The sequence below is a fragment of the Hyaena hyaena genome, unplaced genomic scaffold (assembly GCF_003009895.1).
Source record: "Hyaena hyaena isolate Hyena2069 unplaced genomic scaffold, ASM300989v1 scaffold_18, whole genome shotgun sequence".
NCBI lineage: Eukaryota > Metazoa > Chordata > Mammalia > Carnivora > Hyaenidae > Hyaena > Hyaena hyaena.
The window spans coordinates 3,254,933-3,282,918 of NW_024080649.1; the positions used below are offsets into that span (position 1 = coordinate 3,254,933).

At 35.3% G+C, this 27,986-nt stretch overlaps 1 protein-coding gene across 6 annotated transcripts in view; it reads left to right on the forward strand.

Moving 5' to 3' along the window:
• The window catches only part of NFAT5 (nuclear factor of activated T cells 5), a 113,796-nt gene that overhangs the window by 67,231 nt on the left and 18,579 nt on the right, over positions 1–27,986 (forward strand). For 5 of the 6 annotated variants that reach the window (XM_039222855.1, XM_039222858.1, XM_039222867.1 and 2 more), the window contains 7 exons: positions 18–576; positions 5,498–5,690; positions 7,891–8,081; positions 10,260–10,432; positions 18,187–18,321; positions 18,442–18,494; positions 27,066–27,198. In XM_039222855.1, the coding sequence (XP_039078786.1) occupies positions 18–576; positions 5,498–5,690; positions 7,891–8,081; positions 10,260–10,432; positions 18,187–18,321; positions 18,442–18,494; positions 27,066–27,198 (1,437 nt within the window). Of the gene's footprint in view, positions 1–17; positions 577–5,497; positions 5,691–7,890; positions 8,082–10,259; positions 10,433–18,186; positions 18,322–18,441; positions 18,495–27,065; positions 27,199–27,986 lie in introns of those variants that run through there. The other variant, XM_039222885.1, reaches the window with a different exon arrangement.

Consider the following 27,986-nt stretch of genomic DNA (forward strand, 5'->3'; position numbering starts at 1 on the left):
TAAATTGTACACCGCAGATGCTTCTTCAGCTCCCTCCTCTTCCTCCATGGGCGGTGCTTGCAGCTCCTTTACCACCTCTTCCAGCCCTACCATTTATTCTACCTCAGTCACCGACAGCAAGGCTATGCAAGTGGAGAGCTGCTCCTCAGCCTTGGGGGTAAGTAACAGAGGGGTAAGTGAAAAGCAGTTAACCAGTAACACAGTCCAGCAGCATCCATCAACACCGAAGAGGCACACAGTCTTGTACATCTCACCACCACCTGAGGACTTGCTGGATAACAGTCGGATGTCCTGCCAGGATGAGGGGTGTGGATTGGAATCAGAGCAGAGCTGCAGTATGTGGATGGAGGATTCCCCCTCCAACTTCAGTAACATGAGCACCAGTTCCTACAATGATAACACTGAGGTACCTCGTAAATCACGAAAACGAAATCCAAAGCAGAGGCCGGGGGTCAAACGACGAGATTGTGAAGAATCTAATATGGATATATTTGATGCCGACAGTGCCAAAGCACCTCACTATGTGCTTTCTCAGCTTACCACGGACAACAAAGGCAACTCAAAAGCAGGAAATGGGTTGGTATTCACATTTTTTAAAGTTCTATCACCGTTGTGCAAAACAAACAAAAAAAATAAATCATTCCCCAGTTTTCGTAATTGCTCAGCTTAAGTTTGAATATAAAAGCAAATACTGATTTTATCATGGAAATACATGAAAATTTGAACTTAAAATTACCAAGTTTCACTAGAGGAAAACATATTAATAGATTTTAGCAATTATTATGGTTATGATTAAGTAGTAGAAAATAATGTTTTGAAATAATTTTAAAATTTCAAATGGATTTATATTTTAAAGGACCTAAAAATATTTTTATTCAGACAAATAATTAGCAATGTAATGGCTGTAGTTAAAACAACTCAAAACATTCATAAAGGGCTAGTTTGTTTCATTCTTTCCTGTGGTCTCCCCATGTGGTTCAACCCATTTCCATTTCTGTAAGGATTTGACTTTTTCTTTTATTTGATGAAAACAAGAAAAAAAACTACATCAATTTATATATTTATTTTAAGCTTTTTCTTTAATACATTCTCTTGACATTAAAAAAAAAAGTATCACTGATTTTTTTCCCCTGTGATTCTGGGTTTATGTATTGGAAGCAATGATAGAACAGGATCATGGTACATATTTGAGTTTTCATTCCTCTCTGCAAGTTCACAGCACTCACTATAAATATATTTGCAAACAAATATATTTCAATGGCTATATTATAGAATGTTTATTGCTATAGTATAGAATGCTATGACTTATTTTTAACTTTTTAATTCTTTTAGTACTTCTCATATTTAATTGCTAGACCTTTTAAGTTACATTTTCCTATTACATTCAGTATAATTTAACAAAATTTAATTCAATGGATTTTAAGAGATTACTTTTTTGGGAGGCAGATTATGGTCCTTTAGTTGACCCAGAATCTCCTACAATTTCAGGTTGCTAAAAAGAATGATGCGGAAGCTTTTAGTTGGTTTACTACTTGATGACATCATTCTTACCTTTTAAGTTAGTAATTGGTTAAGTATTATAGAGAATATTCTTAATGTGTATTAAACTTGTTCTTAAATGTTCTCTCAGTACATTTTTAAGTAATATCTACCATTAGCATAATTATTCTATACTAGTTTCTTCTCTGCTCTCCTTTAACATCCTTTTGGGGTCATGTAGTTAAATATAAACATTTAAATGTTTTTTTCTTTTTAGGAAGTCCAGATTAGAAAATTATCTAAAAGAAAACAAGATATACCTTTTCCTAAAGTGTTATTGTTAGCAAAGCTAATTTCAGAACATATTTGTAGAAGTAGTAGCTATAGAATAATGCTCTGAAACGTAGTAGCACAGATTTAAAAGGCTTATGTATATCTGTCACTAAATATGCTTATGCATTTATTAGGGTTTCAATGCAAAAGGTTCTTTTCTTAAGTTCCAGAAGAGAGATTTTATTTTTATAGTGAAGTAAATATTAAAGGTCCAAATGAAGAACAAATAGAATTTTGATGTAGGGTTAGTCAACACATATCATTTGCATTTTCTATTAAGAGGTATCTTGACCTACATTTTTTCTGCTTCTGCTTTTGTATGATAGATATATCTTAGAAATGATGAGGTTACCCAGGGAAAGTATAATAACATTTGTCGAGACAAAATCTCTCATGAAATAATTCATGGAACAGAAACTCATCAGGCAGCAGAAGAAATGTCCAGCTTCTTAGGTAATGGAAAAATATTTGACACTAGCAAATTGAAGTGATGGAGAAAGTTTAAATTTTGAATTTATAAGAACTATAGCAAGGAAAGGATAAAGCAATTTGTAAATATATTGAAAAACAGGCTTTTGAAAGCAGTTATTAAGAGGATCTCAAGCTGAAGCCCTTATTCTTCAACAAGAAAGGCGTTAGAAACGTGAAAGAAATTCAGAGATCTTTTGAGGGATGAGGGATAAGGTATCTATAGCCTTAGATCTAATAATGTGCCATAGATTACAATTTATATAATACTAAAGTGTAGGAAATGTACTCTCAAATATGTTGTAAACAGCAGTTTGTTGATTTCCAAAATGGAAATAGCATTTTTGTATAATTAAAATGTTATATAAAATAGTTTATTAAAAAGCAAAATCATTTAAAAAGGAACTATGCAGTAAATTTCTAGCCATGTTCTTAAATTCTTCAACTAAAAATGTCTTGAGAATCAGTAGTTCTATGTCTCTTCTAGATAGTCCTGAAAATTAAGATACAATGTGATGTGAAACTCCTTTTAGGCATTTTGTAGTGAAAATTATGTTTTTGTGACAGACAATTAGAAGGATATGTAACACAAAGGAATTAGAATGACATGTGAATGAAGACTTCTGAATAGAAAATACCAAGACAGAGGACTTAATTTTTTAGATATCATTTAAAAGTAAAATCCCATATGATTAACTGTAAGCCATTATGCCTTAAAAATTACTAATTTCAGTGACTTTTTGGCTGAGAGTTGACATTTTCATTGTTTTACATGTCTGAAGATCTAAATATATATGTATTCCATCTTTACATTTAAGCCTTAGAGAATAAAAGTACTTTTAAGGGCTTTTAAAAGTATCATTTCAGAAATTGTTTAGTTACATGGACTATTCTTTAAGGCATAATGTGTATACTTGGTCAGCTCATTCATCATTCTTCATCCCAAATGAAATATTTTGTTTTACTAAAAAATAATAAAACTTGTTTTCATCTGTTTACTCCCATAAATACTAGCTTAGCATAAGTGAATATAAAACCTGTATCTTGCCAAATTCATTGATATGCTAAAATTTCCTTATATTTCAAACTAAAGTGTTCCCTTTTCTATTTTAAAATTAATAGATATTAATTACAAACATGCAGACAAGAATAGAAAAAATAAATAACCCATAATCTAGTCATTCAATACAACTGCTATTAGCATTTTACTGTGTTTTTTTTTTTTTTTTAGTCCTTTTCAATGAATATTTAGGGATTGTTTTTATATAATTTCACTAAGTGAATATTTTTGCTTTGATTTTAAAATAGATATAAAATGATACAATTTTTGAGTTTCATATATAAGGGACTGCACATTGTATTGAGAGCAAATGTTTGAATTTCTACCTAGAATGATCAACAGAAAAATAAAATTTGTTGCCCATTGGTCCAGTTTCAACTCAGTACTTTGATTCATAGAATTTATTCTTTCAGGGCCTTTTAAATGACTTACACAGGTAATCTTTGACTTAATTACGTGAAACTTATATGAATGGCATTCCTTAGCCAGTTAGGATCCAGTCTTCCTCATCTTGATATTATAGGAACTCTTTTTATTCTGCTTCCGTTCTTTGTCTCTTTCTTTTTCCTATTTGCCTTCAATGACAACTGTTTTTTCAACACCTGCAGTTTCAGGAATTGTGAAAGGTTCAGGGAATATGAAGATGATGGAGCACAGTACTAACCCTCAGAACCCTCTCACTTATTTAGTCAGTCTTACTGTGCATTCCTTCTCTTCTCCATCCTTCTGTCCCTTTCCTCACTATTAGGCTCACCCCAGTGCCTGGTTCCATTGAGAGTACAGCATTTCTTCTTTTTGTTATTGATAATAGAGGCAACAACTTAGTTAGAGATGCAGAGTTAAATATTAGAGCCAGGTTTAAGGCTTCTTAGCCATTGTCGTTCTTCTTTGTTTGAAATTGTAATCTTCCTCCTGGGACCTGTTTGCTTTTGGAGATTTTTGTCCATCGTCATCTCTTAGCTTCTGTATTTTCAATGTGAATCATACAGAAAGCATTATAGGCCCTGACTCTATTTTAAAATGTACATGGATAATTTTAAATCTATTTTAAAATTAATATATTATTTTCTGTTTATTTTATCACATATCTGCAGTGCTTCAGATTAAATGTGTTGACCTAAAGTCCTAACCACCATTTGAAATATTTTTCTTTGAACATACATTCCACATAGCAAATGCATGATAAACAAATAAATATTAGAAATACAATGTTAAAAAATAGATTGCTGGGGCGCCTGGGTGGCTCATTCGGTTAAGCATCTGACTTCGGCTCAGGTCATGATCTCACGGTTCATGGGTTCAAGCCCCATGTCGGGCTCTGTGCTGACAGCTAGCTCAGAACCTGGAGCCTGTTTCAGATTCTGTGTCTCCCTCTCTCTGACCCTCCCCTACTCACGCTGCCTCTCTCTCTCTCTCAGAAATTAAAAATAAAAGTAGATTGCCTGTCTGTAAAGGCCAGATTATAAAGATTTTATATGCTAATGGCTTTAATTATTTAATCACAAATAAAAATACTGTGAAAAATTATACTTCTAGGAAAGATTGTTTAGAGCAAACTTGATTTCCCAATAAAATTGGATCATTGATTTTATTACAATTTTATTCAGAAAAATTATACTGAAAATGATATCTAAAAAAATACATGCTACATGTACTTTAGATTGTTTTTTTAAGGCCTTTCATTTCTATTTGCTACCCCCCTTTTCTTTTGCATTGTAAATCTGATTTTAAAATAATGGTAGTTTATCTTGTAGCTTTATATTACACTCACATCTATATGTAATTTTTTAAGTTTGTTTTGACTGAAGTACATTGTAAAAGGTTATAGTGACATTAGCTATTCTCTTACCTGTTATCCCCTGTTCATGACATTCAGTCTTCCTCCCTTCCTCCTACCACACATATGTATTCTTTGTCTTCCCTGTCCAATTTACTTTCTTTATTTTTGCCCTGTATGGTTAAATTTTATTTAAAAAATGTAAGAGATACTTTGCTTATGGAATGTATCTTCCCATAGGCTGTGTTTTATTTTATTGTTAGGATTATCCATTGTTTTTAATGTTACTGCCTTTTCTGTTCCTTCCTTTATCTTAGATGACTTTTGTAGGAAAAAAACTCTTCTTGATACGTTTTCTTTGTTGTGCTTTGACTTCTCAGAACATTGGAAAACCAAAAAGGCAGTGGAGTAAAGAAGAGCCCTATGTTGTGTGGACAGTATCCTGTTAAAAGTGAGGGAAAGGAGCTGAAGATAGTTGTACAGCCTGAGACCCAGCATCGAGCTCGGTACCTGACTGAGGGTAGCCGTGGCTCAGTAAAGGATAGAACACAGCAAGGCTTTCCTACCGTCAAGGTACTTATTTTATTTAGCAATGTACAAAGAATTTTCACCAGTTTTCTTACTAGTCATTTTGTTTTGAGCTAGCAAAAGCTGCCTAAAATAGATGGTGGAATTACCATATATAATGGAAATTAAAGCAAATCTGACTGAATAAGCCCAGTATTGTTACTTTAATTTGAATTTTAATTTAGATGAAAGGGTAGGTGAGAATGTGTTGTCAATAATATTTGGAAATTATGAATTATGTACCCCTTAGATTTGACATTGGTAGCAATTATATTCAGTTCTTCCCAAACTTAATATTTAAGAAGAAATTTTGAAGTAAATTCAAGGAAATATTATAGAAATTATTGTGGACTCGGAAAATAAGGTTTTTGAGATGGCTAAAGAAATCAGGACTATGCATCTCAGAAAAGAATTTGTTGATATATAATTCAAATCTTCAGTTTGAGAAGTAGGATATCAACTGATTTTTCATCTTTTAAGAATTTAGACTAAAAGAAAAAAGGGGCCTTAAATTTCAGCCCCTGGGAAACTTTGTTACAAAGAATATTTCTCTTTGAAGATAAGCCAAAAAAAAGTGAGTGGGGGATGTTTAACAAGTGTTTCTACCCCCTTGTAAAACATTTAATGGAGGAATTTTGACTAGTCACATGGTAAATTCTTGTTAAACCCAGTTTGTGTAAATGTCTTAGTATTTACTTGGATTGCCTTTCATTTTAAATTTTAATGAAATAATGGTAGAAATTTAGGATCAGGAAACCTATCCATGGCCATTAATGAGGTGGTTAATAGTCCCGTGTACAATATTATTCCTATCCGTCTGCTACTCATCACACCAACCCATCCTCAGTCCCCTAAACTCGGGAGAAATAATAGGTAAATGAGAAATTTAAGTTACGCTTTTTATAAATATTTGTCTAACCAGACATTTTGATAGTTTGGTCAGTATTTTTAACCCAAATTGCTCTGACTTTAAGTTATGCTTTAAGTATTCCCTAGTCAGAAGTATTATTAGATTACTTGCCTGTGATAGGGAGTGACTTGACCTTTAACGTTTGTTCATTCATTCAACAAATATGCACCTCTTTCTGTGCCAGACACCCTTCTAGGTACTGCTAACAGTTTAGGTGGATTGCTCATTTGTCTACTTATTTCCCTTATATCATTTCACAGAGATATTGCTATATGGTTACAAAAAAGATTTATATGAATCTTTTAAAGTACTTTGGTGTACATTGTACAAGCTATTTTGTGATTTTATACATTCTAAATTAGTAGCTTCAGTATTTAACTATAAACCTAAACAAAAATCAGCATTGGATTATAATTTATGAAAACTTGTTAGAGACCCTATAAGGATCCATGGATCCTGGGTTGAACTAACACTTTTTCACACCATGATATTTTGGCCCAGAATTTCATGATGTTGTATGTATATATCTAATCTATGCCAATGAGCTATATTTCCTTATTATTTATATAGTTGCACTTCAAATACTTTTTTTTTTTTTTTAATTTTTTTTTTTTTTTTATTTATTTATTTCTAGGAGAGAGATAGAGACAGCATGAGCAGGGGAGGGTCAGAGAGAGAGGGAGTCACAGACTGAAACAGGCTCCAGGCTCTGAGCTGGCAGTCAGCACAGAGCCCGACGCGGGGCTCGAACCCACGAACCGCGAGATCATGACCCAAGCGAAAGTCGGACGCTTAACCGACTAAGCCACCCAGGCGCCCCTTCAAATACTTTTCTATTCAAATAGCTTTAAGAGTAAAAATTCAGTATGTGTACACATTTGATGATGATGATAATGATGCCACTAACATAGTTTAGTGAATTTTCTGTTAGCAGTGGTGGTAAATTTTGACTAACTCACATGCTTGGCAGTCCATAAATCTATAAATACCTAAAGGACTGTGTATTCATTTGCATCCGGTTGTACAAATTAATTATAAATGACAACTTATCATTAAATATATAACATTTTAATTAAAATGTGATTATTATAGATTTAAAACTTATGATTTCCTGCAAAAACTTAGCCAACTCTCCTTTTTATGAAAATATTTTCCTTTTGGTTTTCTTGAGGATTTAAATCATTTCTTTATTGTTATCCAGTTATAAAGGTAGAACTTGGCTTTAAATGTTTAATTTAACAATTAGACTATTTGAAAGGCTTATTTGAGTTTATGTTCCATGTTATCTCACTGCAGCTGGAGGGCCATAATGAGCCAGTAGTGTTGCAAGTGTTTGTGGGCAATGACTCTGGTCGAGTGAAACCACATGGATTTTATCAGGCCTGCAGGGTAACTGGGCGAAATACAACTCCCTGTAAAGAAGTGGACATTGAAGGCACTACTGTTATAGAAGTTGGCCTTGATCCAAGCAACAACATGACACTGGCGTAAGTACTTAGTAAAAATTTTTTCAGTATACATTACACTTTTGCAGTGGCCAGGAAAAATTTTTAGCTTCTAATGTAAAAAAAATATTTTGAATATTTTATTAAAATGTTTTGAACATAACAAATATAAAAATAGATTAATGTAGAATGGTAATTGGTCAGAATGAACTCTTTTGCCCTTTGCCATAGAATTCCCATGATGAAGGACAAGGAAATAAAAGCCAGGTGGAATAATGGCTTTTTTGGAAATAATATGGACTGATTTGTTAGGATTAATAAAAGTAACATTAAAAATAAAAACTACAATTTGATTTGCTCTCCTAAATTCTTAATATTTACCTTTGTGACCATTCATGGTACCTTGACCCATCTTGATTTGAAAAAGTATGTTGGTGTTTTAAATTCACCTTCTATTTTTATTTTCCTATATTAAAGAAGAATATGTACTAGGAATATGTTTTTTTTCCATCATATGCATTTTCATTGCCTAAAAAATATTAGCAGTGTTAATGATTTAAATTTAAAAAAATTTTTTTTCGAGTGAGGCAAATCATGAGATACTCTTAAATACTGAGAACAAACTGAGGTAGGGGAGAGGGGAAAATGGGTGATGGACGTTAACAAGGGCACTTGCTGGGACAAGCACTGGATGTTGTATGGAAACCAATTTGACAATAAGCTATATTAAAAAAATTTTTTTTCTTAAGCCTTTGTTAAGGATTTTTATCCTAAAGTTGAACCATAACAGCAACATATATATTGATAAGAGGTAGACTTATGTTGTAATTATTTGTATTGGAAAGCTAATGCCATTTCTGTGTTTAGTTTTCAGTTTCCTTTTGAAAGCCATTTTGAATATAAGAGGTTAATTGGAAAAGAAAATTTTTGAAAAATAGTAGACTTGTTTCTTAACTTTTGAAAATTATAAAAATGTATGTAGTGGAAGAAAGGAAGGGAGTTACTGATTATAAAAATAGTACGTATCTTTATAAGTTGAAAATACAGAAAAATAAAAAATGAATAAAAATTAATAATAATAATAATAAAAAGCTAAGAACATACCTCTGAAATGCCAACTTCCCCAAAATAACCACTGTTTTGTTATGTATCTTTCCATCCTTTTTTTCTGATAAAATAGAAATAATACTGTACCTACTGTTTTATGACCTTGCTTTCAGTTACCATCAGCATTTTCCATATAGTAAACATTTTATAGCATGTATTTTAATGGCTATGTAGTGTTTCATTCTTTTGGGGACAGTTTGTGCTAGTTTTTTTTTTTTCTTTAAGTAAAATTCATTGCTTCTATTTTAATATCTGAATTAGCTGCAAAAATAAAGAGGCTACATTTATCTATCCATCTATCTATTTATTTATTTATTTCAAGTTTATTTATTTTGAGAGCGAGGAAGAGCATGCAAATGGGGAAGGGGCAGGGTGGGGGGAATGAATCCCAAGCAGGTTCCACACCACCAGCACAGAGCCCAATGTGGGGCTTGAACTCAAGAACCCAATATTATGACCTGAGCCAGAGTTGGATACTTAACCTAGAGTCACCCAGGCACCCCCATTTATATTCTAAAAGTAGCAATTGGGGCACCTGGCTGGCCTAGTTTGTAGACTATATGACTCTTAATCTCAGGGTCATGAGTTTGAGCCCCATGTTGAGCATACTTTAATCAATTAAAATAAAATTTTAAAAATGGGCTAGGGTGCTTAGGTAGCTCAGTCGGTTAAGTATAAGGCTCTTGATTTTGGCTTTATCTCGTGGTTGTGAGATCAGGCATATGTGGGGCTCTGTGCTGGGTGTGGAGCCTACTTGACATTCTTTCTCCCTCTCTTTCTGCACCTCCCCTGCTTGCACACTCTCTCTTTATCTCTCAAAAAAAATGGCAAAAGAATCTCTTATAAACTATTACTTATGTTCAGATTTTGAATAGTGATTTTACTTTACTATTTTTACATTATTATTGTAAATGAAAAGTTGTCAAGATTAAAAAATTATTAATATTGAGAATTTATCCTTCTGTATTTTTTGAATTTGGAATCTTAAGATTGTATTACATATTCAAAACATTAATAATTAGCAAATTTTGTTAAAAGAAACTTACTTGGTTAAGAATATTATGCTGTTTATATAACAGGAAATATTGGTTAATGTATTTTTTTCTGTGTTAGGGTGGACTGCGTAGGGATATTGAAATTGAGGAATGCTGACGTTGAAGCCAGAATAGGAATTGCTGGTTCCAAGAAAAAAAGCACTCGTGCCAGATTGGTTTTTAGAGTTAATATCACAAGGAAAGATGGCTCCACTTTGACACTGCAAACACCCTCTTCTCCAATTTTATGTAGTAAGTAAGAAAATCTATATCAAGGGTTTTGTTTTGTTTTCTATTAATTTTTAGGCATTGCTAAATTTCCGATGTTTCATAGACTGTAACTTGTAATCATGCAAAATTTGAAGCATTTTGAAAGTTGTAGTCAGATTTTCTAGACTACACAGGGATAATTGCAAGTAAAGTTGAAAAGATAAGTAGTATTTTGTAGTTCCTTATTATTATCCCATACTAATTTTAAAGGTAATTTGAGGGAACACCTGGCTGGCTCAGATGCTAGAGCATGTGACTCTTTTTTATTTTTCTTTAATTTTTTTTAATGTTTTATTTATTTCTGAGAGAGAGAGAGACAGTGTGAGCAGGGGACGGTCAGAGAGAGAAGGAGACACGGAATCTGAAGCAGGCTCCAGGCTCTGAGCTAGCTGTCAGCACAGAGCCCGACGCAGGGCTCGAACCCACAAACTGTGTGAGATCATGACCTGAGCCGAAGTTGGATGCTTAACTGACTGAGCCACCCAGGCACCCCTAGAGCATGTGACTCTTGATCTCAGGGTCATGAGTTTAAGCCTCATATTGGATGTGGAGCCTACTTAAAATGAAAAAAAAATTTTTTTTAACTTTTTTTAAAAGTGCTTTGAATGGTTTACCTGAGGTAAATTGCAAAGCCAAAGGATTTTTTTGCAGTACCTGCATTGTGTGATAAATTGCTGTGATCCTAAGTCTATTTTGTATTAGAACATAAGAAACATTCAGGTAAGTAGAACTTTGTAAAATACAGCAGTTGGAGTTCTGATTACAAATTAGAGCATTGAAGTATAGTTTTCAGAAGTGGGAATCGAAATTCTTATTTTGCTAATCTTGGCATAGGAAGTAAATGACGTGTGTGTGTGTGTGTGTGTGTGTGTGTGTGTGTGTTTAATCATATTGTTGTATGTGCCTTACAGTATATTCTACTTTCCCATAATGAGTATTATTACAAGTGATAAATAGAAAATTTTTTCCTTTATATATCACTTAAGAAGATTTTCATTGGGGGCGCCTGGGTGGCTTAGTCGGTTAAGCGTCCAACTTTCGCTTAGGTCATGATCTCGCGGTTCGTGGGTTCGAGCCCCGCGTCGGGCTCTGTGCTGACTGCCAGCTCAGAGCCTGGAGCCTGTTTCAGTCTGTGACTCCCTCTCTCTCTCACCCTCCCCTGCTCACGCTGTCTCTCTCTCTCTCTCCTAGAAATAAATAAAAATATTAAAAAAAAAAAAAAGATTTTCATTGAGTTTAATTTTCTTTGGCATTGCTTCATTGTAATTTATACCCGAATTCCGAAGAGCAGAATAGACTCTGCTCCATTCAGTTGAATTTCCTGTTGGGTTGTTTTGGGTACTATGACCTTGCTACCCCTAGGACAGTTACAGAGCCTTTGTAATTGTATTTTTGTTTCGTCATATTATTCATCCTTTGTAAATCTTATTTTCCCTTTCTTTTAATTTACCTCAAAAGTGTTTATAGCCATACTTTAGCTTAGCAAGCACTCTAATTTTTTAAAAGTATTAAAATGTCTTTCTGATCTCAAGAGAGCTCAGTTGGATTTCTCTATGTTTTGTTATTATAACAAATTTGTTTTGATACTGGTATTTTTTAGGCTATTTCTGGGTGATGTGCAATTATAAATAGACTGCTTTTACAGGTTATATATTCCATGTCCATTCTATTGTATTTAGATAGGGACAAAATAAATAGTCTGTAGATGGTTTATTGAGTTCTTAAGCTTTTTTCATTGGGGTTCTCCAATTTTGGATTTACTATAATATGTGATATGTTCCAACTTGAATCTTCCTAGGATGCAGTTCCAATTTTAGTGGCATATATTCAGGGTTTTTTTTTTTTTAATGTGATCTACTACTTTGAGCGTGACCATAGCCGCTCTCCTGGAGGCCAGAGCCAGGAGATGCTAAATATTTCAGATCATACGACTTTAGTGGAGACTGGAAAATAGTTGCCAACTTTATTTACTCATTTGCTCTTTTTTTCATTAGTTTGTTTAGTCATTTCTTCATTTTCTGTTTAAGGTATTGTTAAGGTATAAATATATCCAGCTAAAGGTATTAGAGAATACAAAAGAAATAGAAAACATGATTTTCTGAAATATTTCATCTGTAATTATTATCATTTGTTAATTATCACTATTAAGGATAATATATGTCCATATTTCAAAAAGTATATCTCTCAGGGAGGCTGTGTCGGGGGTAGATATGACGGCCCTTAGAAGCAGCAGCACACAGTGGAAGGGATATACAGCTACTGATAAAAGTTAACATGCTTTGAACTCTGACTATATGCTGGGGTTTTTGTTAAACACTTTATAAGCATTGTATCATTTCCTCCTCTCCATTACCTTATATAGATTCCACTCTACAGTTGATGAAACTAAGACTTAGAGAAATTAAATAACTTCCCAAAGGTCACATAGCTAGTAAATAGTAAGACCAGGATTCACAGCCTCTTTTAGCCACTATGCTATATTGCCATTATAATCACTTAAAATTACAGTACTGAAACCAAGTTTGAACAATTCATTTCATCCTAGTCATGGCCTCTGGATGGTTAGGGCTGTCATTACAGAATGAGATTGTATTAGTGAACTCTTTCCTCTATCTAGGAGATTTATGTTGTGTAATTTATACTTTATGAATTTAGAAAGTAGATTTCAGTTCGTATTGGGGGATTTTACTTGAATATCTATACTGAAGAGTGAGCCTATGTTCAAGAGCATGTGCTCTCTTAAAAAAAAAAAAAGAAAGAAACAGGCAACAATAGATGCATCAATAGGGTACAATGGAAACATTAGGAAAGAACATCTTGTTTGGAGGTGGTAACACTTGTTAAGTATCTAGAAGGACAAGTAGAAGTAAGCCAGGCAGGACGGAGTTTAGATGAAGAGTTTGATATGATTGGAATAAAAAGATATTATGAAGAAGTAGTAAGATTTGAAGCTAGTAGAGCTAGGCAAGATCTCCTTTATAAAGACTTGTGTGTTGAGCTAAAGAATTTGAATTTTTTTTATGCTTTTTTATTTTTTTCTGAGGGAGAGAGACAACGTGAGTAGGGGAGGGTCAGAGAAAGAGGGAGACACAGAATCTAAAGCAGGCTCCAGTCTCTGAGCTAGCTGTTAGCACAGAGCTCGACGCAGGGCTCGAACCCACGAACCGTGAGATCATGACCTGAGCCGAAGTCAGATGCTCAACCGACTGAGCCACCCAGGTGCCCCAAGAATTTGAATTTTAACCTGACCACTTTAGGAAGCTTGAGGCTTGCACTTAGGCTCTGGAGTGAGATATGAGGGAAAAGAAGAGGTAAACATATAAATAATACACAGTGAAACAAAGGACCCAAAAATATTTTTATTTTAAAAATTAAAAATAAGAATGTTCCATTATGGGTTTTTGGTTTATGTTTATTTCCATGAATATAACCTTTTTGGCAGGTTTGAGCAATTGGAGCAAAAAGAGGGGTGAAAAGGAAATTGGTTAGTAAGAAGGGTTAGAATTGGAATGGGAGGTAGAAGGAAACAGGAAGATAAGAGGGAGGTAAAAAGAAAGAGGGGCCAAAAGGTGATAGAGTTGGAAGGAAGGAGAGGAAACAGACACTTCGTCTTCCAACTAGAAACACTCAGTGGAAAGAAAGGCTATTGCCAGAATTTATGTGCTTTGTGATGTTGAAAAAGAAGTCCTGCTTCTAATTGTTGGTTTAACAATGACCTTTGGATCCATTGTCTGTTTTTGTTTGTTTGTTTGTTTTTAAGGGGATAGAAGAATTATCCCCTTTTACATTCTTGACATATTTTTATTTCTCCAGACAATACAGGGATACATATTTTTTTTTGTTTTGCTATATTGTTTATATTATTTGGTGATACTAGATCAAACTAAGAGTATCAGTTTGCATACTTTTTTAGTATCCACCCCCAGTACTAATTTTTTAAATACACAAGGTAAGAAGAAATAGCTTTCTTCACTATAACGTATATTGGATTTTATCTTATTATGCTTATTGTATTAAATCTGACTGAATTTAACAAGTTTCCACCTCACCCGTTTCTGTGTATGCCACAACTTTAGGAAAAGGGTAATATCATTGAGTAAACTTTTCCATCTTTTCAGAGACATTATTAAAAAACTTTACTAATTCTTTTGGCACTTTGAAACACTTGCTTTGTTGTTTTTCAGTATTCAGATATTCGTTAATTTTTTCAGCTTTATTTATTTTCTTAATGTAATACTCATTTTTGAGAGAGAGAGAGAGACAGTGTGAGGAGCAGAGAGAGGGAGACAGAGAATCCAAAGCAGGTTCCAGGCTCTGAGCTATCAGCACAGATTCCAATGCAAGCCTCGAACTCACAAACTAACCTGAGCCGACACTTACCTGACTGAACCAGTCAGACACTTACCTGACTGAACCAGCCAGGTGCCCTTTTTCAACTTTTTTTTTTTTTTTTTACAAATAGTTTATTGTCAAATTAGTTTCCACATAACACTCAGTGCTCATCCCCACAAGTGTCCTCCTCCATGCTCATCCTTCCTCCCCCCCACATCCATCAGTCCTCAGTTTTTGTCAGCATTCAAGAGTCTCTCATGTTTTGCCTCTCTCCCTTTCCCCCACCATTTCCCCCCTTCTTCTTCCCCATGGTCCTCCGTCAAGTTCCTCCTAATCCTCCTATACGTGCAAACATATGATATTTGTCCTTCTCTGCCTGACTTATTTCGCTCAGCATAACACTGTCAAGGTCCATCCATGTTGCTACACATGGCCAGATTTCATTCTTTCTCATTGCCATGTAGTATTCCATGGTATAGATAAACCACATCTTCTTGATCCATTCGTCTGTTGATGGACACTTAGGCTCTTTCCATTTCAACTTTATTTTTGAGGCTACTATTTGATAAGCACCTAGAAGCACATCGTTTTTGTAATACCAGAAAGTGGCTGCTTTTTTGTGTTATAATTTTTAAAGCAGTGTGATCACTTTGAAGAACTGGTTTACTAATTACTTAAAAATAAAACAGTTAATGCTTAAATAATACTGACTTTACTTGTGTTTAGTATGGTGGCTGGGCTGTTAGGTAACCATTAAACTTTTTAATAGAAAAGACCTTTTAAGGTCAAAATTTAAAAGTTAAATTATCTTGAACAGTAACAGACTAGTTCTTTGTGTAATGTAAATAAAAGTATGTAGAAGATATATACACATTGTACCTTCAAAGAAGCCTCATTTGGCCATCTAATGACCTTAATACATAAAAGGAAAAAAATGAGATAGTGAAAAAAAGTTTTGATAAGCACTACTGAAGAGGAATTTCCACATAGTATTTGAAAATGGGGGAAAAGATTATAGACTTTCCATTCATTTTGTTAATACAACGTGTTCAGATAATTTTTCACCTCTCATTGTTTTCTACTCAAAATAATATTTAGTATTTTTTAATGTCCTTTCAAAACAAATATCTAGTTCCAAAGTTACTCTAAAAAGCTATAAATTAGGGGCACCTGGGCAACTCAGTCCATTAAGTATCCGACTTTGGCTCAGGTCGTGTTCTCACGTTTTGTGGGTTCAAGCCCTTGTTGAGTTCTGTGCTGACAGCTCAGAGCCTGGAGCCTGCTTCAGATTCTGTGTCTCCTTGTCTGTCTGCCCTCCCTCCTTTGCTCATGCTCTGTTTCTCTGTCTCTCTGTCTCTCTCAAAAATAATCATTAAAGAGCTATAAATTAGTTAATTCTTCATTTAAAGGGGATATATAATTGCTACCGTTTGACCAATAACCATTTCCTTTCTCTTGATACATTAATCCTATGTGTTCTAAGCAATATGTATGGATATACATTCACAATATCTTTTAAACTCTTAGACATTGCTAAAAATGTCATTTGCTGTTTAAATATTTAATAAGGATACTTACTAGTTGGTATCAATAAGTGAGGCTAAATGATGTTGCAGTAACAAAAAAATTCAGTGGCATTCAACAATAGTTCTACTTCTCCCTCGCTTTATGATAATATTGACTGCAGTTTGGAAGTGGATCCATTTTCTTCACTGTGGGATCCAGGCTGAAGAGCTGCCCTTATCTGGAACTTTGCCATTTTTGTAGCAGAAGAAAAAAGGAAATGGTGGAACCATGTGAGGTTCTTATAAAGCTTTTCCTTAGAACTGGCGTGTTATTTCAGTTCACATTTCATTATACAAACAAGGCACATGGCCAATCCTGATGTCAGTGGGGCAAGAATTATAGCCTGTCTACGAGGAAGGACCTAGAGAAAGAGAGGCAGTGAAGTTTTGACATAAGTATTTCCCATATTATATTTTTATAAAGATAAAACTATTTAAATATAGAAGTGTCTAAGAAAAAAACTTTCCCTAAATTTAGTGAAATATCTTACTAATTTAGAAGTTGGTGAGTTGTACAAGCCATATTTACCTTTGCAGTGCATATGTTGTGAGGGTTTACTAAAACACCAAATTGTATAATCTGTGTCAAAGTGCTTAACCTCCCGGGGAGCAGTTTTTTTGAGTACTTAACTGGTATTTATTTGCGAACACCAGCATCCCAGAAAGTACTTTGGTAGAAAACCAGTTCTTAGGTGTCAGTGAAGAAGAATGTTTCTGGAGTCAAAATATATTGGAGTAACTGTATACTATACTCATTTCTTGCATATTTATTTATAGTGTATATTGAATATTAATTTTGTTCATTTAACTTGAAGCCAATATTTCCCAGATTTACTAGACCTTGAAACCTGTTTTGCTAAGCAATACCTATTAAATTCTTATGGAAATCCTGGCATGAGGAAGTTGGTAGGCTAATTATAATTAATTCATTAGATCTGGTGCCCCAGTACCTTTCAACTTCTTTGTGTTTTTTGTTTTTTTTTTAATGTTTGTTTATTTTTGAGAGAGAGAGACAAAATACGAGTGAGGGAGGGGTAGAGAGAGAGAGCGGGAGACACAGAATCTCAATCAGGCTCCAGGCGCTGAGCCGTCAGCACAGAGGCCAGCACAGGGCTCAAACCCAAAAACCATGAGATCGTGGCCTGAGCTGAAGTCAGCCACTTAACTGACTGGGCCACCCAGGCACCCCTCAACTTCCTTGTTAATTTTAGCAGTGGTTAGTTAGTCTAAAAATTTAAAAACCAGTGCATTTTATTTCTTAAGCTCATGTTATCCTAATTTAGGGACATCCCCTGGTAGGAAAAACTATTCTAAACTGGATTCAGTCTGTTTTTAGGTGTTCTTCTGGTATGAGGCCTCTGAGTCCTGGGTGTAGATCCTTAAAGAAACCATCAGTACCACTCAGAGGCACACATTGCCTCAGAAATCTTGTACTGTAATGGCAAAGCATAGCTGACATTTTTGAGGTTAGGATTGTGGGACAAGCTTGTTTTTAAACAGAATTTTTAAAAAATATTATTAAGACAAAAAATGACTGAGTTCACATTTTAGAACTTTATTATTCACATAATGAGAAAACAAAGATGACATATAATAATGAAAACCTCATCTTAGACATTAATCCATCCCTACAAAATCTTTTAAGCATTACTAAAAATTAATAGGGCCTTTCTGTTGTTGTATTTTTTCTGTTAGGGTGAAAGTTATTTTGCACAGTAAAGGAAGTAAAACTCAGGGGTCAACAAAGATGGCTTCTTTAGAACTGGATAATTGAGTTGATTTTAGAAAAGAAATACGTGTTGGCGGTTCTTTTTATGGAATGCTTCTGTGTACCCACAGCTCAGCCAGCAGGAGTGCCAGAAATCCTAAAGAAAAGCTTGCATAGCTGTTCAGTGAAAGGAGAGGAAGAAGTATTTTTAATCGGCAAGAACTTTCTGAAAGGAACTAAAGTTATTTTCCAAGAAAATATTTCTGGTAAGTAGGCATAGTACTGGTACTGAGATTGTCACACATTATACTTTGTTATAAAGATAAAATAATAGTTACAAAGTAAAAAAGTTTCAAAATTTTAGTAAATTACTATTTTTATTTCAGATGAAAACTCTTGGAAGTCAGAAGCTGAAATTGACATGGAATTATTTCATCAGGTATAATTTAAGCCTTTCTGTAGTTTGTTTTGTTTTTAGTTTAATTGTTTACTCTCTGAGAAATTCAGTTTTGTTCTGAAATTTTCCTGAATGAACAGATTAAATTTCTTCTTTATGTGGGTTTCATATAAATCATTTAGGTTTCTTTCTTGAGTTTCTTTAATTGAAATAGAATTATTTCTACAGTTCTCTATTTTTAAAAATTAGAAGCATTGGTAAATTATAATTGTTTACAAATGAGACATTTCCTTTCTAAAATTTCTTTGCTCAGAGCATTTGGATTATCTTAACCTACTATTTGGTTAAATCAAAGGTAAACGTATTTGTTGAGTACCTGCTGTGTGTCAAGTGTTTTATGTTTGTCAGTTACTTTTTTGCAGAGGCACTATTTGTTATACTTCTATTAAAGAGTCTATATTTGTAGGACTTCACCATGTATGTTATTCTCAAAATAACAAGGAAAAAGAGATTGAAAACAAGGATAAAAAACTGACTTAAGAATTAGGATGTAGAACAAATGATATCAAACTTACAGAAGTTGGTACTAGCAGAGAAGACAAGGATAAATTTATGAGCAAAGCAGATAGAAGGCATATGTAGAAGGGTGACATATTTAGGTGTATATCGCAGAGAGCAAAACAAGAACAAACTAATGTGTAAAATACCCAAAGCATAAAACTTAACCATAAAATGCTAAATTTAAGATGTATATCCATTATTACATATTGCCAAATTCAAAGCTAAGGGCCACAGTATTCCCTAGGGCTGCCCTCACTTCAGATACCAGCCACAAGTTCAGTGGTTTCCTGACCACTCTCGTTTTTTAACAATTGATTTCAAATTTAGGGATTCCCACTCCCCACTCAGATTTGCTAGAATAACTTACACAAGTCACGATGCACTATGTTTAATTTCAGTTTTATTACAGCAAAAGTACACAAATCAGAACCAGCTAAAGGGAAAGAACCAGCATAGAGCAAGGTCTGGGAAGATCCCGAAGGCAAAGCTTTCGTTGCCCTCAGGGATACCTTACACTCTCAGCACATCCATGTGTGACAGTGTGCAGAGTATTATCAATCAGGAAGTTCACCCAAGACATTGGTGTCCACAGTTTTTGTTTGGGCCCAGTTACATACTGCCCATATAGCTAATCTTGAGCTTCCAGTTCCACTAGAGGTTGGAACTGATATAACATATTCCAAAGTCCCCTTCATAAATCACATTGTTGGGGCGTCTGGGTGGCTCAGTTGGTTGGGTGTCCAATTTTGGCTCAGGTCATGATCTCACAGTTTGTGGGTCCAAGCCCCGCTCAGGCTCTGTACTGACAGCTCAGGGCCTGGAGCCTGTTTCAGATTCTGTGTCTCCCTCTCCCTCTCTCTCTCTGCCCCTCCCCTGCTCATGCTTCATCTTTCTCTGTATCTAGCAAAAATAAATAAAATATTTTTTAAAAATCGCATTGTTAGACTATTCAGCAGTCAGAGGCCCCATTCAGGGATACTACTGTCAGACAGGAAATTCCAGGGTCTTCGAGATGACCAAAAACTAGACCTTAATTGGGGTAAAGTATATTCTTTACTACAAGGTGTCATATAAAGTGGAACTACATAGACAAGTGCTTTGTAGAAAGTTTTTCTCTAGGTTTATGCTGCCACATGCTGTCAAAATGAGATAGTAGGACTTAACGGTCATTCTTTTGTCACATATACCATCAGGCAATCTGTCTTTTTTTTTATATTTATTAAATGTTAAATTTATTAACTCATAAATGATAAATATTAATTTATTAAAAATATTAAAATAATGTTTTTTATTTATTTTTGAGAAAAAGAGAGATCCCAAGCAGGGGGGACAGAGAATCTGAAGCAGGCTCCATGCTGACAGCAGAGAGCCTCATGCAGGGCTCAAACTCACAAATCGTGAGATCAAGACCTGAGCCGAAGTTAGCCTCTTAACCAAATGATCCACCCAGACACCCCTGGGCACTCTCTGTCTTAACTGAGAGTTAAGACTCTGTTCTAGCACTTGCTTTATCATTAACAGTCTTTGTTACCTAAATAAGCTAGAAAACACTTTTGTGTTTTTAATCTATAAAATTTTACTAGATTGGGGCACCCGGGTGGCTCAGTTGTTAAGCATCTGACACTGGCTCAGGTCATGATCTCACCATTCATGAGTTCGAGTCCTACATTGAGTAAGCTTGAGCCCCACTTAAGGCTAACATGAGCCCTGCTTCAGGTGAGCCCTGCTTCTCTCTCCCTCTTTGTCTCTCTGTCTCTACCACTCACTCACTTGTACCTCTTCTCTCTCAAAAAAATTTTTTTTACTAGATTATTTGAGGTTCCTTCTGACTCCAACATTTTATGACTTCTTATATAACTTGCAGGATCAGACCATTCCCCTTCTCCACGAACAACAGAGGCTTCCTCTGGAGGACTTCTAGAGGTTAGGGGCAATGTGATATGACTCTTCTTTCTTCCTCATAATATTAAGCACTTAACAGATACTCATAAAAAACTTGTTAGTTCATTTTATTTACTTTGAAGAAAAAGAGGACTCTGGGGTCTGTGGTTCCTTTTTCTTCCTGAGGGCACTTCAAACCCTAATTCCACCCAGGTTTTTACATGCCTATAGTTTTCGTCCTGACTGAAGGATAATTTATCCATGCAATACTTCTGTGTGTGCCATAAACGTGTTTTGGGTTTTGATGAGTTGGTTAGATAAATGTAAACTCCCTTGCTAGTAATATTCTATCTTTCTTTCTATTATCTTATCCTGTAATGCAGTTTTTTAGATAAGAAAACTAATTCTGGAGACTGAGAAACTCACCCTATAAATTGTACAAAGTATTAATAAGATGTCCCCAAACAAATTATAGTTGTAAGTTGCTGTCTCATATAAAACTAAATATTAAGAAGTCGTTGTTCCTTTTCCTCCCTCCTTCTCCTTCTCTTCTTCGTCTACCTCCTCCTCTCCCTCTTCCTTTCTCCTCCATTCTTTCCTTTCATCCTTTTTTCCTTCCTTCCTTCTTTACCTTCGAGACATGGGGTAGTTAATATTCTTAAAGCACTTTTTTGCTGGGTAGTTAATGCCAGCTACCATAGATTAAAGAAGAATAATCATAAAAATAAGACATGATGGAATAAAAAGGAATTAATGTCCTTACTTGGTAGCTCTGTCTAGAGGTCCTGGGGTTTTTGGAAGCAAGTATGTATAACAAATTAAAACATAGTATGATTTTTCATTAATTCTGTGATTCTGCTCTTCATTTGTAAGTTTTCATCTTCAGAGAAGTTTCTCTCCTTTTTTTTCTTAAGGGACTTTCTGGGGAGTGTTTTAGAATGGGATCACAGTGGAGATATAAAGAATTGATCCAATAGATTATATTAAAATTTTAAAAATTAACATTTAGGAAGTGTTTGGCTGGCTCAGTCAGTGGAGCATGTGACTCTTGATCTAGGGGTTGTGGTTTTGAGCCTCACATGTAGAGATTACCTAAAAAAAAATAAAATCTATTACAAAAAAATTAAACATTTAGGGGTGCCTGGTGGCTTAGTTGGTTAAGAGTCCGACTTTCGCTTAGGTCATGATCTCACGGTTCGTGGGTTCGAGCCCCGCGTCAGGCTCTGTGCTGCTCTGTGCTGACTGCCAGCTCAGAGCCTGGAGCCTGTTTCAGTCTGTGACTCCCTCTCTCTCTCTGACCCTCCCCTGCTCACGCTGTCTCTCTCTCTCTGTCTCCTAGAAATAAATAAACATTAAAAAAAAAAATGAAACATTTAGAGGGAAGGATACTCAAAAAACAAAAGAAAAGAAATTATGGTCAGTAAAGACATATCAGGCCTATATAGAAAAGCTGAAAGGACCTCTACAATATTAAAAATTGATCAAAAGATGGTATAGTAGAAAAGACCAGTTAAAGGTAACCGTGCTGGGACACCTGGGTGACTCAGTTGGTTAATCATCTGACTCTTGATTTTGCTCAGGTCATGATCTTGCAGTTTGTGACTTCAAGCCCTGTGTAGGGCTCTGTACTGAGAGTGCAGAGCCTGCTTGGGATTCTCTCTCTGCCCCTTTTGTGTGTTCTCGCACTGTTTCTCTCTCAAAATAAAGAAGTGAACTTTAAAAATACTTAAAAATAAAGATAACTTTGCAAATTACAATTCTTGAGTAATTGTAATGACTTCATATGCCACTCCAAAATCAACTCCTCAAGTATTAAATTCTTTTATTATTTAAAAATTGAGATTAATGAAGTCTAGGAAAACAGTTCTTTAATATTTGGCTCTTCTATTAAAGCCATAATAGGTCTCATACTCATGTATACCAAATGTGATAGGCACAGGGTCATTATATTTATTATCATTTTAATAATTTCTTTTTAAAAAAAATTTTTTTTAATGTTTTATTTATTTCTAGGAGAGAGAGAGAGAGAGAGAGACAGCGTGAGCAGGGGAGGGTCAGAGAGAGAGGGAGTCACAGGCTCTGAAACAGGCTCCAGGCTCTGAGCTGGCAGTCAGCACAGAGCCCGACGCAGGGCTCGAACCCACGAACCGTGAGATCATGACCTAAGCGAAAGTCGGACGCTTAACCAACTAAGCCACCCAGGTGCCCCCCATTTTAATAATTTCAAATGAATTCTGAAAGAATTGCCTATTAAATATTTATAAAAGCTATGTACCTTAAAGATCAATCTCTAAGAGATCTCTCTTGCATATCTATATAGATATAGATATAGATATAGATATAGATATAGATATAGATAGTCTTTTTCCTCTTTATATATGTACATTTACATATAGTCTTAAAGGTAAGTTTGTTTTGAAAGAAAGCAAGAGAGAAATATGGAGTGATTCAGAAAGGGAACTAGAGGTGGGGTGCACCTGGATGGCTCATTCAGTTAAGTGTCTGACTCTTGGTTTCAGCTCGGATCATGATCTCATGGTTCATGAGTTTAAGCCCCACGTCAGGCTCCACAATGACACTGCAAAGCCAGCTTGGGGTTCTTTCTCGCTCCCTTTCTCTCTGCCCCTCATCTACTTGTGTTGTCTCTATCCCCCTCTCTCTTAAAATAAATAAACTTTAAAAAGTAATAATAATACAGAGAACTAGAGGTGTGCCTGGGTGGCTCATTTGGTTAAGCATTGGACTCTTGGTTTGGGCTCAGGTCATGATCTAAGGTTTGTGGGGTCAAGTCCCATGGCAGGCTCTGCCAGCATAGAATCTGCTTGGGATTCTGTCTTTCTCTCTCTCTGCCCTTTCTCACCTCATGTGCACTTTTTCTCTCTCTCTCTTTCTTGCTTCCTCTCAAAATAAATAAATAAATAAATATTAATAATAAATCAGTAAAAGTTTGCAAGAGAGAGAAGGAGAATCCTGAGCAGGATTCTTAACTGACTTAGCCCTAAACCCAAGTCACCTCTAAAGAAATAAACTTTTAAAATAAAAATTAAAAGGGCACTAGAAGCTAAAAACCAGTGTATTAGAAACTAGGAAGTATATACAATTCAAGAATAACTTGTTTTATAAAACATGAAACAGGCATTAGTGTATCAAAAATACAGAATTGTATACATTGTCATTTCTCAACCTTTAGTCTCCTGGGTTCTATTAAATTCTTCAGAGTAAAAGAACAAAAAAACAAGGAGAAGCTTTGGAGTTTTCAAGAAAATGGAATTATCAGTATAAATAGGGAAAGAAAATTATTGGAAGAAATGCCAAAAGAGGTCCTTAGAATTTTGTGGAACATCTAGACCAAACAAAGGCTTGAGAATTTAGAGGTTATGTATTTTCAAACAGTTTAAAAGATTTTTTTGATGTTTATTTTTGAGAGAGAGAGAGCACAAGTGGGTGAGGGGCAGAGAGGGAGACAAAAAATCCAAAGCAGGCTCCAGGGTCTGAGCTGTCAGCACAGAGTTCATTGCAGGTCTTGAACCCTGAACTGTGAGATCATGACCTGAGCTGAAGTCGGAAGCTTAACTGACTGAGCCACCCAGGCGCCACTTTTCAAATAGTTTTAATAGGATTTTTTTTTGTTATATATCTTGAATTATATGTATGTATACATATCCCCAGCTGCAAAATCAGTGTCATGATCTTAACGATTGGTGAGTTTGAGCCCCGCGTTGAGCTCTATGCTGATAGCTCAGAGCCTGGAGTCTGTTTCAGATTCTCTCTCTCTGCCCCTCCCTCCACTCTTACTCTGTCTCTTTCTCTTTCAAAAATAAATAAACTTAAAAAAATAAAGATTTCATTTTTTAAAAAATTTTTAATGTTTCTTTTTGAGAGAGACAGAGTACAAGTGGGAGAGGGGCAGAGAAGGAGACACAGAATCCAAAGCAGGCTCTAGGCTCTGAGCTGTCAGCAGAGAGTCTGATACAGGGCCCAAACTCATGAACCATGAGATCACGACCTGAGCCAAAGTCAGACACTTACCCAGCTGAGCTATCCAGGCCCTCTGGTTTTTTAAAGATTTCAAATTAAGCTTAGGTATGCTGTCCAAAGCAAGTATAATAAAAGGTTTTTTTAATCTGTATTATTTTTGAGAGAGAGACGAGTGTGAGTAGGGGAGAAGCAGAGAGAGAGGGAGACACAGAATCTGAAGCAGGCTCCAGGCTCTGAGCTGTCAGCACGGAGCCTGACGTGGGGCTCAAACTCAGGAACACTGAGATCATGACCTGAGCCGAAGTTGGCATTTAACCAACTGAGCCACCCAGGCGCCCCTAAAAGTTTTAAAATAAAAACTAGGAGGATACCTCACAAGAACATCCATTCAATCATCTCTTTAACTGTAGTTAGTTTCTGACATAGTTACAGTGTTTAAACAAAAGAGTAAAATTAAGAGTAGACCAGATTTAAGAACTGTTTCTTAGAAATTGGATCATTGCAGGTACATTTTTGATGACCTCGTGAACAACTGAATTTGTGCTCTCTGATTTTTGTCCCCCAGTATCTGAGGACATACACACATAACACATGTTTTTTCACCTTGCTTAAAAATGTGTTTTGTTTTGTTTTTGAGATGGCTAACTGGGCCTAAGAAACCTAATTGCTATAAGTCAGAAGCTGTTTTGACTATGTCAGAGTGTTTTAAGATAGCTTAGAAACAAATTAAGTGCTCGGAAATTGAGGGGCGCCTGGGTGGCTTAGTCGGTTAAGCGTCCGACTTTCGTTTGGGTCATGATCTCGCGGTTCGTGGGTTCGAGCCCCGCATCGGGCTCTGTGCTGACTGCCAGCTCAGAGCCTGGAGCCTGTTTCGGAATCTGTGATTCCCTCTCTCTCTGACCCTCCCCTGCTCACGCTGTCTCTCTCTCTCTCCTAAGAAATAAATAAAACATTAAAAAAAAAATAAAAAAATTTAAAAAATGCTCGGAAATTGAAACATTGACCTTGATACCACTTGTCACTTGATCTGTTCAGCTGAATCAACCAACTATAGTCTAGCTAAATAAAAAATGTCACCAAACCACATCACCCCCAGTTGTCGCCATTGGCCACCTGCATGTTCACATCCTCAGTAGAAAAACATAATCATTACCCCTTAATATTCCTTTCCAGTATTGTAATGTACTAGGGAAGAAGGGCATAAGTCAGATACGATTAATGGTATCTTCCAAGATACTCAGTGGTATCACGCCTTGAGTAAGTGCTGGTGAACCATTTATGAACTTTTTTCTATAACGATGCTTCTGCCACTATTCTGACAAAAAATAACTGATTTGCTCGGGTTTGAGTACACCAAACTCTGTTTGACTTAAAATGAGAACGTGATTAGGAAGCAGTGTAAAAATTGCATTGCAAAGTACATTTCACAATTAATGTTGTACAAAATATATCATAACTGACATTGTGCTTGATGGACATATTTTTCCCTTGAAATTTATTCATTCTTTTATTCAACAAATATATTTGAATGTATTTTGTGTAAGGTGCTTAACAGTGAATATAGAATGAAAAAGAAAACATCCTAGGAGCTTACATTCTTGTGATTGGTGAGAGACAAAAAACAAGCAAATAACCACAGTAATTTCAAGTGGTGCTAAATGCTGTTTTAGAAATAAACAAGATTATGTAACCAGGTTGGGAGGGTTACTTTACCTACTTTAGATAGGATGGTCCTAGAAGGCTTCTCTGTAGAGGTAACATTTGAATAAGCCCTGAAAATGGATAAGGAACTAGCCATTTGAAGAGGTGAAGGAAGAACATTCCAGTGGGAGAGACCAGGAAGTTGTAATGCCTCTGAGGTAAAAAAAAAAAAAAAAAAAATGAATTTAGTATATTAAAAGAATGGACTGAGAAGATCAGTGTAGCCAGAGTGTAACAAGCTGGGAGAGAATGGAAAAGAGATATGGTTGACAGGAAAAGCACCTTGTAAGCCATTGTAAAAACATTAAAGACAGTTTTAAGATTAATGTCCTGATGGCTGTGAATCTGAGCTTTAAAATACATTTTTTCCCCTAGTCAGACTTTTTACACTTTACCACTAACAGGAAATGTACTTAATTATAAATTTTTACTTCAAATTTTTAATTTAAATATTGTTTCTTTTTTGACTCTTGTTATTTCCTTTAAATTTAGAATCATCTTATTGTGAAGGTTCCCCCATATCATGACCAACATATAACTTTGCCAGTATCTGTGGGAATATATGTAGTGACCAATGCTGGAAGATCTCATGATGTTCAGCCATTCACTTACACTCCAGACCCAGGTATGTCAAAACAAAGAATTCTCATCAAAACCAATAATTTTTTCTGGTTCTTTGGAAGCAATTGAAATCCAACCAACCAAAATGAAAACGTTGTATGCTAAGATGAATTGATACTAAGGACATTATTTCCTAAGAAGATGGCCACCAAACACTGCTTTTGCTGTTACATTAAGGTTGTCATTTCTGCCTTATGCTCTCCTGGTGTAAGAAAAGCTAGGAATGCTCTGAAGTCCTACTTTTCAGAATTACACCATGCAGATTACTTCTTAGTAAGAATTGCCATTCATTAAGGACCTTTTTTGTGCAGAAAGGTCAAAGTGACAACTTTGGGAAAATGCTAATAGTTTAGTTTGAGTCTGGCTTATAGGCTGCATTTTGGGAGAGGTGAAAGATAGGCTTGGATTGATAAATGATAAAATCACAAATAGAGTTATATGCCTATAACATTTTCTAATTTGTGTAGTCAAAAACATCAAAGACTGCTGGTTAATAAATATTTTAAATATAAATTTAAGAATTTAGGTAAAATAGTTGCTTTAGAAACCGGAGGAATAAGAGCAATTGTAATGCTAAATGGTTAGAAGATCTCTGGGTAAGAAGTATCTTAAGAATTTTTTTTAATGTTTATTTATTTTTGAGAGAGAGAGCAGGGGAGAGGCTGAGGAAGAGAGGGACAGAGGATCCGAAGCAGGCTCTGCACTGACAGCAGAGCCCAATGCAGGGCTCGAACTCGTGAACTGTGGGATCATGACCTGAGCCAAAATTGGACTCTTAACCAACAGAGCTAC